At 37.9% G+C, this 17,868-nt stretch overlaps 1 protein-coding gene and 1 non-coding gene across 4 annotated transcripts in view; both read left to right on the forward strand.

Annotated features, from left to right (window-relative positions):
* RC3H2 (ring finger and CCCH-type domains 2) overlaps window positions 1-17,868 on the forward strand; it is a 53,217-nt gene that overhangs the window by 24,507 nt on the left and 10,842 nt on the right. For all 3 annotated transcript variants that reach the window (XM_027966467.2, XM_027966469.2, XM_027966468.2), the window contains exons 6-12: window positions 1,916-2,116; window positions 2,575-2,707; window positions 2,821-2,939; window positions 4,173-4,285; window positions 9,821-10,129; window positions 16,488-16,702; window positions 17,373-17,806. In XM_027966467.2, coding sequence (XP_027822268.1) covers window positions 1,916-2,116; window positions 2,575-2,707; window positions 2,821-2,939; window positions 4,173-4,285; window positions 9,821-10,129; window positions 16,488-16,702; window positions 17,373-17,806 — 1,524 coding nt within the window. The remainder of the gene's footprint in view (window positions 1-1,915; window positions 2,117-2,574; window positions 2,708-2,820; window positions 2,940-4,172; window positions 4,286-9,820; window positions 10,130-16,487; window positions 16,703-17,372; window positions 17,807-17,868) is intronic.
* LOC114114262 (small nucleolar RNA SNORD90) lies at window positions 2,387-2,497 on the forward strand. Its single transcript, XR_003589092.1, has one exon. It is a non-coding gene; the product is annotated as a small nucleolar RNA SNORD90 (small nucleolar RNA).

Raw genomic sequence — 17,868 nt, forward strand, 5'->3', positions numbered from 1 at the left:
TTTTATCTCTTTCTCTGTTGTGTTTAGATTAAAGCCTTTAAACTGAGGGTAGCTCAGATGTTGTCCTGGGGGGACAACAGGAGAGTAAAAGTTGAGAATTGCCCACTGTGCATTTAGATAATAAGATTTTTGTCAAAGGGTAGGGATGAACCCTAAGCTATTTCAAAATGTAGTTTCCTTGTCATATAGGCTTATGGGTGATGACAGGTACTTGAGAGACATGGAAAGAAGGCTGAATCCTTAAAGTTTCTGCATGACACAGGAATATAGGTTGCTGTTGAGGTCTTGAGCAAAGGGACCAAGGACTTGGAATAGAAAGGCCCATTGGCTTCTATAAAAGTAAAACTTCTGGATTTGAAACCAAGGCTTATTTAAGCTATTTTGCTGATTTTATAGCTCAAGAGTGACAAAGATATAAGCAGAAAGAGGTTTTTTTTTGTGTGTGTGCACTGCTTAGTATGAGGTAACAGGTTAATTGATGATGAAAATATGAGCTTGCCAGGCTCTGCAAGCCACTTATAATACATACATCTTTACAGTTCAGGTGGATAGATCTTCATACTACCCAAGAGGCACCCTGTACCCTGGTGGTTGGATGAGTGTTCCCACCCTCTGGTCTTTTAGGTTTCTTTTTTCTGTGTTTTAGATTAATAATTCTTCCTTACATCATTGTTAATGACTAACTGACCAGGGTGGTACTTGCTCTAGGTTGGAGTGCCTGTTGCAGTTTCTTAAAACAGCAGTGCAGCTTGCCCCGTGAATTGAGTCTTCCTTTCACAGATAATTTCTCTGTGGCATGCAGCTTACCCACAGCAGAACTTCTTTCAGAATTGAAGTGAATTCTCTCAAACCTCGCTGCTGCTTTTTCAACTAAGTTTATGTATTATTCTAAATCCTTTATTATCATCTCAACAGTCTTCACAGCATCTTCACCAGGAATAGATTCTATCTCAAGAAACCACTTTCTTTGCTTATCTTAAGCAACTCCATTAAAGTTTTATCGTGAGATTGCAGTAATTCAGTCACATATTTAGGATCCACTTCAATTCTTGTTCTTTTGCTTTTTCTTCCATGTCTGCAGTTACTTCCTCCACTAAAGTCATGAATCCTTCAGAGTCATCCATGAGAGCTGAAATCTTCTGAGTTCTTGTTAATGTTGATATTTTAACCTATTCCCATGAATCACGAATATTCTTAGTGGCATCTAGAATGGTGAATCCTTTAACAGGTTTTCAGTCTACTTTGCCCTGAACCATCAAAGGAATTATTATCTATGGCCGCGATAGCCTTATGAAATGTATCTCCTAAATAATAAGGCATGAAAGTCAGAATTACTCCTTGATCCATGGGCTGCAGAGTGGAAGTTGTGTTATCAGGCACAAAAACATTACTCTTGTACATTTCCATCAGAGCTCTTGAGTTACCAGGTGCATTGTCAATGAGCAGTAATATTTGGAAAAGAATTTTTTTTCTAAGCAGTAGGTCTCATCAGTGGGCTTAAAATACACAGTAAACCATATTGTAAACAGATGTGCTGTTATTTGGGTTTTGTTATTCCATTTCTAGAGTACAGGCAGAGTAGATTTAGAGTAGTTCTTAAGGACCCTAGTGTTTGGGGGGAGGTAAATGAGGATTGGCCTCAATTTAATATCACCAGTTAACATTAGCCCCTCACAGAAGAGTTAGTCTGTCCTTTGAGCTTTGAAGACAGGCCCTGACTTCTCTCCGACTGTGAAAGTCCTAGATAGTGTCTTCTAAGGATTTTTAGTAAGTAGAGTATTTTTTTGTACCTTCTTCATGTCGTATCTGATAGGCTATAGGTACCTCCCCCTTCTAAAATAAAAAAAAGTTGGTTGGGGGAGTGGTGAGAGCAAAGCAAATCTGATGGGTTTTTTTTCCTCCTTTCTATTTTTAGGTTACCAAACGGGATGAAGACTCTTCCCTGATGCAGCTAAAGGAGGAATTCCGCAGTTATGAGGCTTTACGCAGAGAACATGATGCCCAAATTGTTCATATTGCTATGGAAGCAGGACTCCGTATTTCACCTGAGCAATGGTCCTCACTTCTGTATGGTGACTTGGCGCATAAATCACACATGCAGTCGATCATTGATAAGGTTTGTGAAATTAGAGATGCTAATTTTGCATTGTTGTTAATCTTGATGAATATTTGAATCTTCTGAGGGAACTGAAGAGAAAACCAGTTGGGAGATTCCTGTTTTTACATATAAATATCTCATAGATATCATTTCTTTCTTTTTTATTGTTTTCTAACTTTCAAAATAAACTAAGGGTGGCGATAGGGAAGCAAATACAGCTATTGACATAAAAACAGCCTAGCTTACCAAGTCTGTCATTTATCTGTATTCTGACACCAGATAGCTAATAAATAAGTTTTCTAAGTGTCTAATGATGAATTTCATAGGGCAGATTCTGAGGTGAAAATTTAATTCATCATTGATACTCCTACTATGGAGTCTGAAGACACTTGAAAACCTATTCAGTATGTTGACTGAATAAAAGCGTTTGAATATAGATGTGTTGTAAAAACCTTTTCATTTTGTTTTTATGTTAGCTGCAGTCTCCAGAATCCTTTGCAAAGAGTGTTCAGGAATTGACAATTGTTTTGCAACGAACAGGTGACCCAGCTAACTTAAATAGATTGAGGCCTCACTTAGAGCTTCTTGCAAACATAGACCCTAATCCAGGTATGTGAGAATATAATTGCTTATGCTTTTTAAAAAATGATTTCTTATACACAAGAGATTTACTGCTAACAATTTTTTTTTCCTCATCTCATCCTCTTGGCGGACTATTTTAGATGCTGTTTCACCAACTTGGGAGCAGCTAGAAAATGCAATGGTAGCTGTTAAAACAGTGGTTCATGGCCTGGTAGACTTCATACAAAATTATAGTAGAAAAGGCCATGAGACACCTCAGGTAAGTAAAGTTATTTCTCTTCTGACTGCTCTTATTTCTAATGGAGCATGCTGAATATCTTAACAGCCTGTTTGGTTAATGGACTCCTTATGTGACAGCCGTGTCACATAAGTTTTTACTCTCTGTTCTTTTGAGAGAAACTTGTTTTAGTGTACCCCATAAATCATAGTACAGCAATAGTTTGGGGACTATCTTGAATATGAGTTCATGGCAAGTTTTTTTGACTGGCTATAGATATGATTCCATCCAAATATTTTGCCTGATTTTTTCTTAATTTGGGGAAATTGTCACTTTTTTCTCATTTGTTGCCATTCCAGTGAGTTCATATTTGTAAATGTGTGGAAATAAAGTATTTTCAATGTACTTTTGAAGGAGTTATTTAAGGTAAAACCCTTTATTCTAATAATAACATCCATTTATTAAGTTACTATGAGCCAGTCTCAATATTTTACATAGATTATTTCTAATCCCCACAGCCACCTGCAAGGCAGTTGCTGTCCCCATGTTGAAGTTGAAAGAGGTTAAATAACATTAAGATCATGGTGGCAGTAAGTGACAGAACTGGGATCAAGTCTACTCCAAAGTGATCTTTCCACTCTTCTGTCCTTATTCTATTAGAAGACATTATAATATTCAAATATTAGCTAAAAGATGATTGTTTCATCTTAAGGTCACAGAAATGACAATGATGTCTTAGAGTTTGATGCAAATTATAGCAGTCATGATATTTTAATATTTTGCTTCATTATTTATATGAACTTAGCACCAACCCTTGGAAGAAAGTTGTACTCTGAAGTTGACAAGTAAAATTAGTGTTTCTTAAATTTTAACTTCTAGAGTAAGTTGTATTCTCCCTTTTCCTGAGAACGTTTAAGTGGACAAAGCTTATAGCTTTTTTAATGCTTTTTGACATTGTTTGCTTGATTTGATATAATTTTGAGACATCAATGAATTTTGATGAAAAAATCTTTTATTTTTGTGGCCATTTTGTTGACAGATAAGTAATGCAGCATTTGAACTAGTTCCTGATGATCCTCAGAAGGAACATCTAAAATGTCAGCCCGTGATTGTGCCATGTAACTCATAACAGGAAACAGGGCAGTGGTAGTTGCGTCAGCACGAGAATTGTCTAATCGAAAGGAATCAGAGGTGTCCTCATAGAATTCTGGCGTCCCGAGGAGCCAGGGAGAGCTGACGTCTTCATTTATCTGCATATTGATTTTCTTTTTGTAGCCTCAGCCAAACAGCAAGTACAAGACCAGCATGTGTCGAGATTTGCGACAACAAGGAGGGTGTCCACGAGGAACAAATTGTACTTTTGCCCATTCTCAGGAAGAGCTTGAAAAGTAAGTTAAGAGAACTCTATTTTATTTGGATTTAATTTTTGGTCGTCATGAAAGAGTCATGTAGAGTCAAAGTTTGTGTTGAGTTTCAAAGATGCAGTTAAGTCCACATCATGGAATTCTGTAGGTTGAAACATAACCTTTACTTTTGAAACCATACCTTGTTGCTTCTGGCAGCATAGTTAAAACGTGATTTAGAACCTTATTCAGGAATCTAATTTTAGATCGTTGTAGAGCTAGAATCCATGTTTCTGCTAAGCACCTGTGCAGAATGAAGATATTCTTATGCTTGGAGTCTTACTTATTCAGGTTCTGTTGAGGGTAACAGCTGAGTCTCAGGTAAAATGGTAAAGCAGATACATTTTCTTTTTATGGGCTTTTGGTCTTTTTAACATTCTTTTCCCTCTTTCTTGTCCTATAGGTAATCCCTTTTTCTATGTCCACTTACCCCAGACATAAAAGTAAATGGAGATAAACTGTAATTAATGTTGTCCAAGTTTTTGTTGTTTTGTTTTTTAACCAAAACATTCATCATTGAGATCTCACCAAAAATTGATTCCAGCCTTTCTACTGAATATCTTGCCTGCATATCAACTGTTAATGGACATCTCTCTTTTGTTTTTAGATACTTTAAATCCAATTTGAGCTAATTTTCTCCTCATATATTGATGTCTTCTCTTGTATACACCGTCTGTCTACTCTCCCCAAGTGTACTCTGTCCAGTCAGTTATATATGCCATGCTATTGGAATAATCTTTGTCAGCTTTCATTTGCTTGTCTTATTAGTCAAGTCTGTCAGTTCGGCTTCCTGTATGTTTCTTGACTCTTACTTGTTCTTTTCTGTCGTTATAGTCTAACCTGTCATCCCCTTTCCTTGATTCATAGTTGCCTCCTAATTAGTTATCTTATAGCTGTGGTTGTCTACCCTCAACCCCATTATTCCCGACAAAATAGGGGGAGCTTTGCATTTAAGGCTCATTGCAGATAATGAGAAGCTTAGGAATCCCCGTTGATAAAGATATAAAATCTACTCTGTGGCCTGCAAGTCTCTGTGTCATCTACTTTATGCCTCCTCTTTTGTGGGGTGGCTAGCCCCACACCATGCTGTATGTAGAATCTTAGTTCTCCAACCAGCATTCAAACCTTTGCCAACTACATTGGAAGCACAGAGTTTTAACCACTGGACAGCCAGGGAAGTCCCCTGGTTTACCTTTTTTACCTCATCTTTCAGTGCTCCCCATTTAGGAGACCTCCTTTGGGAAGCCCTTAAACTTAAAAAGGTTGGAGAAGAAATTGTGTGATTTCATTGCCATTATTCTCAGAACTGGTGCCAACCTGAAAATCCATTTTCCATCTTATATCTTCAAATTGGCTTCCTATTCTTTATTTCCAGTCCTACTTTAGAACTTTATTATTTCTTGCCTGAACTTAAATAGTAGTAGTAAAAATAAGCCAAATTAATTGGTCAAATTTTGTGCCAGGTGCAGTGTTTAATGTTTTACATGTGTGTGTTTACCCAGTTTGTCCGTTTTACGCTATGTAGCTTTTTCCATGCATCTCCCCATGTCTCAACCAAGATTCTATTTTGCAAGTAAGTGTATAATCATGTCCATCTTCTGCTTTAAATTCTTAATTGGTTCTCAGTATATTATTGCTGGTTCTGGGCCCAGTCTTGCTTTCCAGCCTTACTCCACCTTTTATGTTACTTTTTTAAGGTACATCCAGTTTACTACTATACACTTCCTTTCATTCTTCTTTCCTTTGTACGTGTGTTCACTCTGTATCATATACTCTCCTTTTCTCTGTTTGGAGAGCTCCTATTCCTGATTGTACTCAAATAGCATCTTCCATCTGAAAACCTCTGTGACTTCCAGGCGCGTCAGTTGCTACCTTCACTGTGCTTCTGTAGTACCCTATCCCTGGTAACTTTATAACTGCCAGTTTGCTTACTGTGTTGCAGTTATTTACTTACTGTGTGTATTTTCACTGGACTTCATTTATTTATGGGTTATTCATCTTTATATTTTCCTAACAAGTATCTGACATGTAAACTCAGTATGTTTATGTTGAAAGAGTAGATAATCTACAGTTTATATTTCTAACCAGTTTCATACTCTGTTGCTCTTAAATAAAAAGAAGGAGAAACAGGATAATACAAAGGATTGAGGAAGTGGAAGATGTCATTATCCTGTTGGTTAAAAAAAATGCATGTTGCTACCCAACTCAGACTTTTTGAGGATGGATCCTTTTTCTTAACTCACATATTGTACCAGGAAGAATTCGAATGCAAATATTTGTTTAACTTAATTTTTTTCCTCCAGCCTGCTTTCTCTACTGTACATATCTCTAACCAAACAAATGCCCCAGATCTCTCTTAATATTTGTATGAATATATTTTAGAGTATAGGGTATCAGAATCCTTTTCTCAAGGATTACTGCATTCTGGAGAGTGACAAAAGCCTGAGGTCAGCCATCTCAACAAATATATTTAAAAATGGTTAAGTACTAGGTACTTCTTTGAGGTACTTCTAGTGGTAAAAGAGAAACATTAAACATGTAAACAGATAATTTTAGCTACTGATAAAATGCTATAAAGTCTGAGGTGGAAACAAAATTGGCTTGAGATGGAAACAAGTTCAGGAACCAGAAAGATGACCAGTGTGGTGGGAGGATGGAGAATGAGAAGAATGGAGAAAGATAATGTTGGACAGGTTAGGCAAGGGTAGATCATACAGGCTTGGTGGACACTGGCAAAGAGTTTGCCTTTTGTTTTGGAAGCCATTTTAGTGTTTTATTCAAATGGAACAATGGGATTTTAATTTTGTCTTAAAAATGTTACTCTGGTAACTACATGGTGGACTGCTGCAGTGGTTCAGGCATGAGATTAGTAGCTTGGTACTAGGATTATAGTAATTGAGCTGATGACAAATAGCCAGACTTGGGATATATTTTAGAAGTAGAGCTGATTTGACTAATGAATCGAATGTGAGGTATAAAGAAAAGAGGAGAAGCAAAGATGACTCCAAGGTTTGGGGCCTTCGTTACTAAGTGATGTCTTTTACTGAGATAAGAAATGCTTGGGGGTAGAAAATCAGTAGTTTTCTTGGCCATGTGAAGTTTAAGGCTTACTCCACATTTGTATAGCAAATATTTATAGAACACCTAGTGTGCACCAGGCACTGTGCTAAAGACAGATGAATATAAAAGGCAAAATCCTTACTCTCATGGGGCTTACACTGTAGTAGACAAGACCAACATAAAGTGACTAAATAGAAAACATAATACCTGGTACTGATTGGTACTGTGAAGAAAAGTAACAAAGTAAGGAGAAAGAGAATGACTGAAAAGGGGAGGTATTTTAGATGAGATTGTCTGGAAAGCGATCCCAGAGACTATGACATTTAATCAGACACCTGAATGAAGTGTTGATGGACTGGAGAAGAAAAGATGATTATAGGAGTAAAGTCTTTGAGAAGGCAAATGGGCTTGGGCCTGGGGTGCGAGTGGAAAGATTGACCTGAGTTCAGAACAGTAGCTCTTCATCCCTTATTTTACATGGAATGTGTAGTTACAGAAGCAGGAGGGTTGGTGGAATTAGTGGTGGAAAGATAAGTAACTCTCCTCTGGTGTCATCTTTTCTCTGTTAAGTGGGAGGCAGTATCGTCAGCTATGATGGGGCTATGGAGAGTGAAAGGGAAGAGGATGTTAGACGTATGAAATTTAAGTAGAGAAGTATATTAATGTATTGCTTGGCCATTTTAAGTGATTGATCATAATTTTGAAATGAATCTACTCAGCATGATTGCATGATTTTCCTCTAGCAACAGTCACCTACTTGAGCAGGCACAGAATAAGAGAATAAGTAACAAATTGGATTGGGGCTTTACCAGGTGAGTTCAACAAGGTAATTGGGCCAAGGGAGTTTAAGGTAGGAATTAATGGTAGATAATGGATTCTAAACTTGGTAAGGCAGGGAGCAAATGCTTGTGGGGGCTCCTTGATGGCTTTAAAAGAATAGAAAGTAGTTGACTTTTTCATCTGTAAGGTCCAGATTCCAAGTCTAAGTTGTTAGCTGCCTGGATGCTAGAAGTCCAGTATGCATCCCTATTTATCTTTTACTTTACTTTCTTTTGTTAAGGTTTTATTTCTCATCACTTCTCTCTTTTAAGAGACCCACAATTAAGACTTTATTTTTCACCTACAAGAGCAATCTTAAGGATATCTGAGCTTTATCCTTTGAGAAAGGAAAACAAGGAGCAGCTGGGCATTTTGTACAGGAACCCCTGAGGTGAAGAATGCAGAGCAGGTTTCAGAGCAGTATGTTAAGGAAAGCGCAGGCCCCTCCATGCCACCAAATTGCCTTTTTTAAATATAGGTTTGCCTGTTACCCTCCTTCTTCAAGAAGTAATCATTGGTTCCCCAGATCTGTAAGGTAATATGTATAAACTGGCCACAACCTATTGCTTTTATTTTAACTTTGTATTCTGTCACTCCACCTTTAGCCAGTCTGGTCTGGGAATACTTGTCTTTACTGAGCTTTGCTTTTTCTGTCAGCATGTGAGTATAGGAGAGAGGGGGAGAAGGATTGAATAATGAAGCTGTTTATAGATACTAAAAGACTAAAAGGGAAGCTATTGTGAAGGCATTGCTCATCACCAACACTGTTTATATTTAATTACCATATGTTTGGTTATGTATAACATTGGTATCAGATTAATTTAGTTATATGTAATTATGGCCCCATATGTGTATAGTCATCTTTCTATTCATGTAACATAGTTGTTTACCACGTTAAAGTATTGGCAGGAACATTCACTAGGACTATAATGAAATTTTTGTTGTACAAGTGGATATAAATTTTCTTAAATTGAATCCAGGACCAAATTGCTTTATGTATTAGAGTGTTATATCAGCCCCAAATTTAATATCAGAAAAACTTTTTTTAAGAAAGATCTTTAAAATCAGAAAAATCTTTAACCCAAATACTTTATACTTTAGTCATAAACTAATCTGAAAAATATAATACTAAATTTATATATCTTGGAGTTTAAGAATGAGTTTTGGATATTTTAATCTCTTTAAAATTATCTGATGCTTTAACAACTTGGTAACAATAGAGAATTCTTTCAAATCTTGCATACCTTTTCATCTACATTTCCAACTAAATTTGATATTGGTTCCTTTCATTTTTTACATAGTGTACTTTGTATTCCAGGTATACAGAGTTTTTCAGAAAGATCTCTTCCTACTCTCTCAGAATGTTTTGTGAATACATGTGTACTTTTCTTGCTATATTAACTGTGTGCCTAAATATATGTGTTGTATGTATACATATATATATAAGAGATACATTTTAATGTGCCAGCTATTATAATTGAGTTTGATAGTATTTGATATTTAGCTGAATAAAGGTTTTTTCAAAGCTGTTCCTTCCTTGAAATATTTTTCCCATTGCCCACCTCCCCCCAACCCCGCCTTTTTTTTAAACTTAGGGTAAGAGTGAAATATTTACTGATATGTTTATTGTTTTTGAAACAGGTATCGATTAAGGAACAAAAAGATCAATGCAACTGTAAGAACGTTTCCTCTTCTAAATAAAGTTGGTGTAAACAACACTGTCACAACCACAGCCGGAAATGTCATTTCTGTCATAGGAAGTACTGAAACAACGGGGAAAATTGTTCCAAGTACAAATGGAATTTCAAATGCAGAAAACAGTGTTTCCCAGCTAATTCCACGTAGTACTGACAGTACCTTAAGAGCTCTGGAGACTGTGAAGAAAGTGGGGAAGGTTGGCGCCAATGGCCAGAGTGCTGCTGGGCCTTCAGTAGAGTCTGTAACTGAAAAGTAAGTAGTAGGTAAAAATGTTTACCAGAGTAATTTAGCCTGTTTATAATTGCCTGAGTATTTTTATTTATCCCGAGGGAAAGCAGGTAATCAGAATTTTTACGCAGATTATTTCATGTAGTAGAGATAGCACTAAATACCAAAAAGAGTTTGAATTCTAGTCCTGGCTCTGCAATTGAATAGCCCTCTGACTTTGGAAATTCACTTCAACTATGGGTGTTTTCTTCAACTGTAAGCTGAAGAAGTGGAACCAGAATTGAATTTTTCATACCTTATTTCCTTAAACTTTAGGATTGAGTCCATAGAGGTGCCAGAAAGGAACTAAGTAGAAACGTAAGCAGGTGAGATGCTTGAGCCTCCAGCCCTGTTTTGATTAGAACAGTTAACTTTGTGCTCTGTAATGGTGCGTAGTTGTTAAGAGAGAAATCTTTGAAGCCAGATTCTGTGGGTTCATTTTGGCTCACTCTTCTCTAGCTGTTTGATCTTAGGCCAGTTACTTAATCTGTCATCTTCAGTTCACTCATCCATAAAATTGATATAATGATACTACCTACCTGGTATGTTGATTGTGAGGACTGAATGACTTAATACTGTAGTATGCTTTGATCAGTGCCTGCCACATAGCACTCACTAAATATCTGCATCTGTTGTTATTGTTATTGTTTGGGATTTCAGCATAAGACTTACTTTGGTAGAAAGGTTTTGGTACTTTAAGAAAAAAGTTTTTAAAATTTCACATTATCTGAAACGTTACTTCCACCTCTAATGTCTCAGGCTTTTGTATTCTTTAGTGGCTTAAAGTCTGAGGTAAAACACACTCAGATTATGTTGCCCGTAAATAGTCTGTCAGTATCTATTGTATGCCATATAGGGAAAAAGCATTATGCTAGGCACACAGTAAATTTCTAGTGATTTCAAATAATAAATGGATAGGTAGGCATCTATACTGTTTATTTCTGTAGTTACCATGTGATAGGGAAATTTATTAAATGATTCTTACAGTCTTCCCTCCGAGAGATCTTGGAAGAGATAGAGAACATTGTCTAGTTTAGCAAATGTTACTTATACACTAATTCTGAGCTCTGCTTTTGGCACTCTTGAAAATACATAAGATGTATACCTGCGCCTTTAAGAAACTTATGACATAATGGAGGAGACAGCATTTACATAAGTGATGCAATATTGGAGTTGGATCAAAGAACAGGGAAATATTATATTGCTGGGAGAAGTATGGGAAGAAGATTTAGATGTGTACCTTGGCACCAGATTATGGATACCTTGTGTTAAACATGCTTAGGAAATGAGCTTTTGAAAATTTTGGCAAGATAAAGTTGTAAAACCATAATGTCACTCAACGATGAAAGAGTAAGGTACTAGTACATACTACAATATGGATGAACCTTGAAAACATTCTGTTAAGTGAAAGAAGCTAGATACAAAAGGCATTATGGTAGAATTCCATTTATGTGAATGTCCAGAATAGGCAAATCCATAGGAGACGGAAAGTGGATAAGTAGTTGCTAGAGGCTGTGGCTGGGGGAACAAGGGAATGGGAAATAGATGCTAATGAATAGTTTCTTAGAGAGGTGATGAAAATGCTTCTGCAGGATAAGATAATGGTGATGGTAAATATACCTTGGGAATATACCAGAAATCACTGAATTGTACACTTTGCAAGGGTAAATTATATCTCAGTGTTTAAAAACTTTCAAGAATAAGAAAATCTAAGTAAATAAATCATTTATTCATTGATTCAAAAATTGTAAATCTTCTCCTGTGTGCCGCGTATCAGGCCAGTTGGCATAGTTAATGAAAATGAACTAAATATACTCCCTACCTCTCAGTGTCTTCCAGTGTAGCTTCGGAAACAGATGTAAACAGATATAATATATGCTGAAAGGTACTGCAGCGGAGTTGTGTTCCAAGTGTTACTAAAACATGAAAAATAGCAATAATTCTTTCTGAGGTTAATTGTGGAAAATTTTTCAGTGGTAAGGTGATGACACCTGAACCATTCCAAAAGTATGACTAGTTAGGAAGGACGGGTCGTGTCAATGGAAAAAGCAGCTCAGACAAAAGCATGTAGTCTTTAAGAGGGGCTGCAAGGAGATCAAACAGGTCAGTCCTAAAGGAAATCAGTCCTGAATATTCATTGGCTGAATATTCAGCTGAAACTGAAACTCCAGTACTTTGGCCACATGATGTGAAGAACTGATTCATTGGAAAAGATGCTGAAGCTGAAGCTGAAACTCCAGTACTTTGGCCACATGATGTGAAGAACTGATTCATTGGAAAAGACCCTGATGCTGGGAAAGATTGAAGGCAGGGAAAGGGGACAACAGAGGATGAGATGTTGCATGGCATCACTGACTCAGTGGATATGAGTTTGAGCCAGCTCCAGGAGTTGGTGATGGACAGGGAAACCTGACGTGCTGCAGTCCATGGGGTCGCAGAGTTGGACACGACCAAGCGACTGAACTGAACTAAAGAGGGTCTGCTGTGAAGGAGGGCCTGGAATCCTGAAATTCATCTAGAGTGTAGCTATAGTAATCTAGCTATCTGGCCAGAATGAGATGGAAAGTTAGATTTTTCCTTAAATCTGAATTTTTGGGATAGCTTCCATGATTTCATATGGCTTTGAACCTTGTCTAGAATCAGACGTCCTGGAATGCGAAGTCAAGTGGGCCTTAGGAAACATCACTATGAACAAAGCTAGTGGAGGTGATGGAATTCCAGTTGAGCTTTTTCAGTCCTAAAAGATGATGCTTTTAAAGTGCTGCACTCAATATACCAGCAAATTTGGAAAACTCAGCAGTGGCCACAGGACTGGAAAAGGTCAGTTTTCATTCCAGTCCCCCCAAAACACAATGCTAAAGAATGTTCAAACTAACACACAGTTGCACTCATCTCACATGCTAGCAAAGTAATGCTCAAAATTCTCCAAGCCATGCTTCAACAGTATGTGAACTGCGAACTACCACATTTTTCAAGCTGGATTTAGAAAAAGTAGAGGAACCAGAGATCCTCTGGATCAGAAAAAGAGGAGCCAGAGGAACCAGACATCCATTGGATCAGAAAAAGCAGGAGAGTTTCAGAAAAATGTCTACTTCTGCTTCATTGATGACGTCAAAGCCTTTGACTGTGTGGATCCAGCAAACTGGAAAATTCTTAGAGATGGGAATACCAGACCACGTTACCTGCCTCCTGAGAAATCTGTATGCAGTTCAAAAGGCAACAGTTAGAACTGGACATGGAACAGACTGGTTCCAAATTGGGAAAGGAGTATTTCAAGGCTGGATATTGTCACCCTGCTTATTTAACTTATATGCAGAATACATCATATGAAATGCCGGGCTGGATGAAGCACAAGCTAGAATCAAGATTGCCAGGAGAAATATCAATAACCTCAGATATGCAGATGACACCACCCTTATGTCAGAAAGTGAAGAACTAAAGTGCCTCTTGATGAAAGTGAAAAGGAGAGTGAAAAGTTGGCTTAAAACTCAACGTTCAAAAAACTAAGATCATGGCATCCGGTTCCATCACTTCATGGCAAATAGATGGGGAAACAATGGTAAGTAACAGTGACAGACTTTATATTTTGGGGCTCCAAAATCACTGCAGATGGTGATTCCAGCCATGAAATTAAAAGATGCTTGCTCCTTGGAAGAAAAGTTTTGACCAACCTATACAGCATATTAAAAACCAGAGACATTACTTTGCCAACGAAGGTCTGTCTAGTCAAAGCTATGGTTTTTCCAGTAGTCATGTATGGATGTAAGAGTTGGGCTATAAAGAAAGCTGAGCGCCGAAGAATTGATGCTTTTCAACTGTGGTGTTGGAGAAGACTCTTGAGAGTCCGTTGGACTGCAAGGAGATCCAACCAGTCCATTCTGAAGGAGATCAGTTCTGGGTGTTCTTTGGAAGGAATGATGCTAAAGCTGAAACTCCAGTACTTTGGCCACCTCTTGCGAAGAGTTGACTCATTTGAAAAGACTGACGCTGGGAAAGATTGAAGGTGGGAGGAGAAGGGGATGACAGAGGATAAGATGGTTGCATCACCAACTCAATGGACATGAGTTTGGGTAAACTCTGGGAATTGGTGATGGACAGTGAAGTCTGGCACGCTGCAGTCTGTGGGATCACAAAGAGTCAGACACGACTGCATGACTGAACTTACCTGAATTTGAACCTTGTCATGAATTCAAGTGCCTTTTTCCTGCAGTCAAAGAATTTGCCATTCGAAAAGTACTTAATCCAGATTTTATGGTATGTGACATTCTGATATGGAAAACCAGATAATCTGTGTAAAGCACTTAGCATATTGCATAGAATATGCTTAGTAATTGCTGTGTGCATCACAACAAACTGTGGAAAATTCTTAAAGAGATGGGAATACCAGACCACTTCACCTGCCTCCTGAGAAATCTGTGTGCGGGTCAAGAAGCAACAGTTAGAACTGGACATGGAACAACAGACTGGTTCCAAATCGGGGAAGGAGTACATCAAGGCTGTATTTTGTCACCCTGCTTAGTTAATTTATATGCAAAGTACATCATTCGAGATGCCAGGCTGGATGAAGCACAAGCTGGAATCACGATTGCTGGGAGAAATACCAATAACCTCGGATATGCAGATGACACCACCCTTATAGGAGAAAGCGAAGAACTAAAGATCCTCTTGATAAAAGTGAAAGAGGAGAGAGAAATAGTTGGCTTAAAACTTAACATTCAGAAAACTAAAATCATGGCATCTGTTCCCATCAGTTCATGGGAAATAGATGGAGGATCAATGGAAACAGTGACAGACTATTTTTTTGGGCTCCAAAATCACTACAGATGGTGACTACAGCCATGAAATTAAAAGACTCTTGCTCCTTGGAAGGAAACTTATGACCAACCTATACTGCATATTAAAAAGCAGAGATATTAAAGATATTACTTTGCCAACGAATGTCCATCTTTTGAAAGCTATGGTTTTCTAGTAGTCATGTATGGATGTAAGAGTTGGACTATAAAGAAAGCTGAGCACCAAAGAATTGATGCTTTTGATCTGTGCTGTTGGAGAAAACTCTTGAGAGTCCCTTGGACCGCAAGGAGATCCAACCAGTCCATCCTAAAGGAGATCAATCCTGAGTATTCATTGGAAGGTCTGATGCTGAAGCTCCAAAACTTTGGCCACCTGATGCAGAGAAGTGACTCATTTGAAAAGACCCTGATGCTGGGAAAGATTGAGGGCAGGAGGAGAAGGGGATGACACAGGATGAGATGGTTGGATGGCATCACCGACTCAATTTACATGGGTTTGAGTAGGCTCCAGGAGTTGGTGATGGACAGGGAAGCCTGACGTGCTGCAGTCCATGGGGTCACACAGAATTGGACCCGACTTAGTGACTGAATTGACTTACTATTGTTATGAGGAAATCCTAATTATTTTCCTGCTTGCCTTTATTGAACTTCAGAGTAAGCCCAGCACTAAAAACCTCTAACGTCTAAGCTGTTTGTACTTACTATTCTGTCTACAGTTTCTTAGTTATTTTCTACATTTTGATGCACAAATACACGTAAAAGTAAGCATCTTCTAGATTAATCTCAGCTAGACGTAAAGGCACCCCATATTCCTTTTTGTTTATAAAACTGTTGCTTTAATAGGGCTTCTTTAGTTTGAGATGCAGTGTATTGAATTCCTGCATCATTAACAAGATCTTTTTCTTCAGTTACCACCACATATCCTCTCTCTGCCAGAGTTTGACTTCTTCAGAGGATGTAAGAAGCCATGGTAAGATCCTCTGGAACTGATCGCGTGGTGACTCAACAAAAAGAGTCATTTGTGTTTTCTTTTTTTTAAGTAAAAGAAAGCTTATGTATTTTGCATCAGTTTAATGAGTAACTGTTTTACTGGTATTCTGTTTGTCCAGCAGATATTTACTGACTACCTACTGTGTGGCAGGAACTTTTCCATTTGTCTGACAAATATTACTGAGTGCCTTCTATATGCCACAAATGTTTACAGTCCTAGGGATCTAGCAGTTAACAAAATGGACGAAAGTGGCCTTTCTTCATTTAGTTTACATTTCAGTTAATCTTAACTCTTAATAGAACAATCCTACCTGAAATTTGTGTTTTTTGTTTTGTTTTTTATTTTTCACCCTCACCAAAATATGAGATCTTTTACTATAATCTTGTGAACTAATAGTGTAAGGTAGCAGTGAAATTCATTGCCTTATTTGTCACCTGGAAAACCTGAAGCGTTGTCTGTCAGTGGTCACTATATAATTTTATGAAAAGTTCGTACTGATGAAGACTTAACAGACATAGGCAGTGATTTATCATTTGCATTTGTTAAATTTTCTCTCTAGTAAAATTGGCTCTCCACCTAAGACTCCTGTAAGTAATGTAGCGGCTACCTCAGCTGGGCCCACTAATGCTGGAACAGAGCTGAATTCTGTGCCTCCAAAATCCAGCCCATTTATCACTAGAGTACCAGTATATCCTCAGCATTCTGAGAACATTCAGTATTTTCAAGATCCAAGGACTCAGATACCCTTTGAAGTCCCACAGTACCCACAAACTGGTAAGTGATTTTAGATAATTCTAAGAAAAAGAAACTACAATATAACATTTGTTGTAATAAATCAGTGAGTCATTTATAGCTAGCTAGAATATCTACATGAAAAAAATTAATCCTTTGGACTGCATGACCCTTAAATTTTCTTCCTGTCTTAAGAATCTATGACCAATAGTTTTTAAGATTTCTCAGTCCTATGAATCAAATATGGGGTTCATGGGTGAGCATTAGTGAGTTTTGTATATCCTCGGAAATAGTGTACTAAATGTTTGGTTTGTATACACTTAAAGTATAATTTTGGAAGGACAGCACACAGCTTATATAGATTATGAAGGATGTTTTTAAACTGTGCTCCCCAAAAGGTTAAGAATCAATGATCTAACTAACTACTTAAACCAACACCTGTGGCAATACCTGCCCTCGAAGGAAACTTACCAGGCATCTGTTAAAAGTTCATTGTATGTTTTTAAGGTGCAGTTTAACAAAATGTTGAATGTTAAGGAGATTTTGATATAGTGGAGTCTTGAAAGCATGTAGTATCTTTCTAATCCTGGGGTAACTAAAATTCAAAACTTAAGTTATTTTCCCACATTAAAGGCTGCTTTAGACTTAAACCATTATAAGATGTTAAATTTTACTAAAATTACATTAAATATTCCTCTTTCCAATTTTCAAGGATACTACCCACCACCTCCAACGGTACCAGCTGGTGTGGCTCCCTGTGTTCCTCGCTTTGTGAGGTCCAATAACGTTCCAGAGTCCTCCCTCCCACCTGCTTCCATGCCATATGCCGATCATTACAGTACATTTTCCCCTCGAGATCGAATGAATTCTTCTCCTTACCAACCTCCTCCTCCGCAGCCGTATGGACCAGTTCCCCCAGTACCTTCTGGAATGTATGCTCCTGTGTACGACAGCAGGCGCATCTGGCGCCCACCTATGTACCAACGAGATGACATTATTAGAAGCAATTCTTTACCTCCAATGGATGTGATGCACTCGTCTGTGTATCAGACGTCTTTGCGGGAAAGATACAACTCATTAGATGGGTATTATTCAGTGGCTTGTCAGCCACCAAGTGAGCCAAGGACGACTGTGCCTTTACCAAGGGTAAGTGATAATGGAACTAGGAATGCTGGCACAGCATAGTAGTTAAGAGTCTAGTGTGTGAT

The sequence above is a fragment of the Ovis aries genome, chromosome 3 (assembly GCF_016772045.2).
Source record: "Ovis aries strain OAR_USU_Benz2616 breed Rambouillet chromosome 3, ARS-UI_Ramb_v3.0, whole genome shotgun sequence".
In the NCBI taxonomy this organism is placed as follows: domain Eukaryota; kingdom Metazoa; phylum Chordata; class Mammalia; order Artiodactyla; family Bovidae; genus Ovis; species Ovis aries.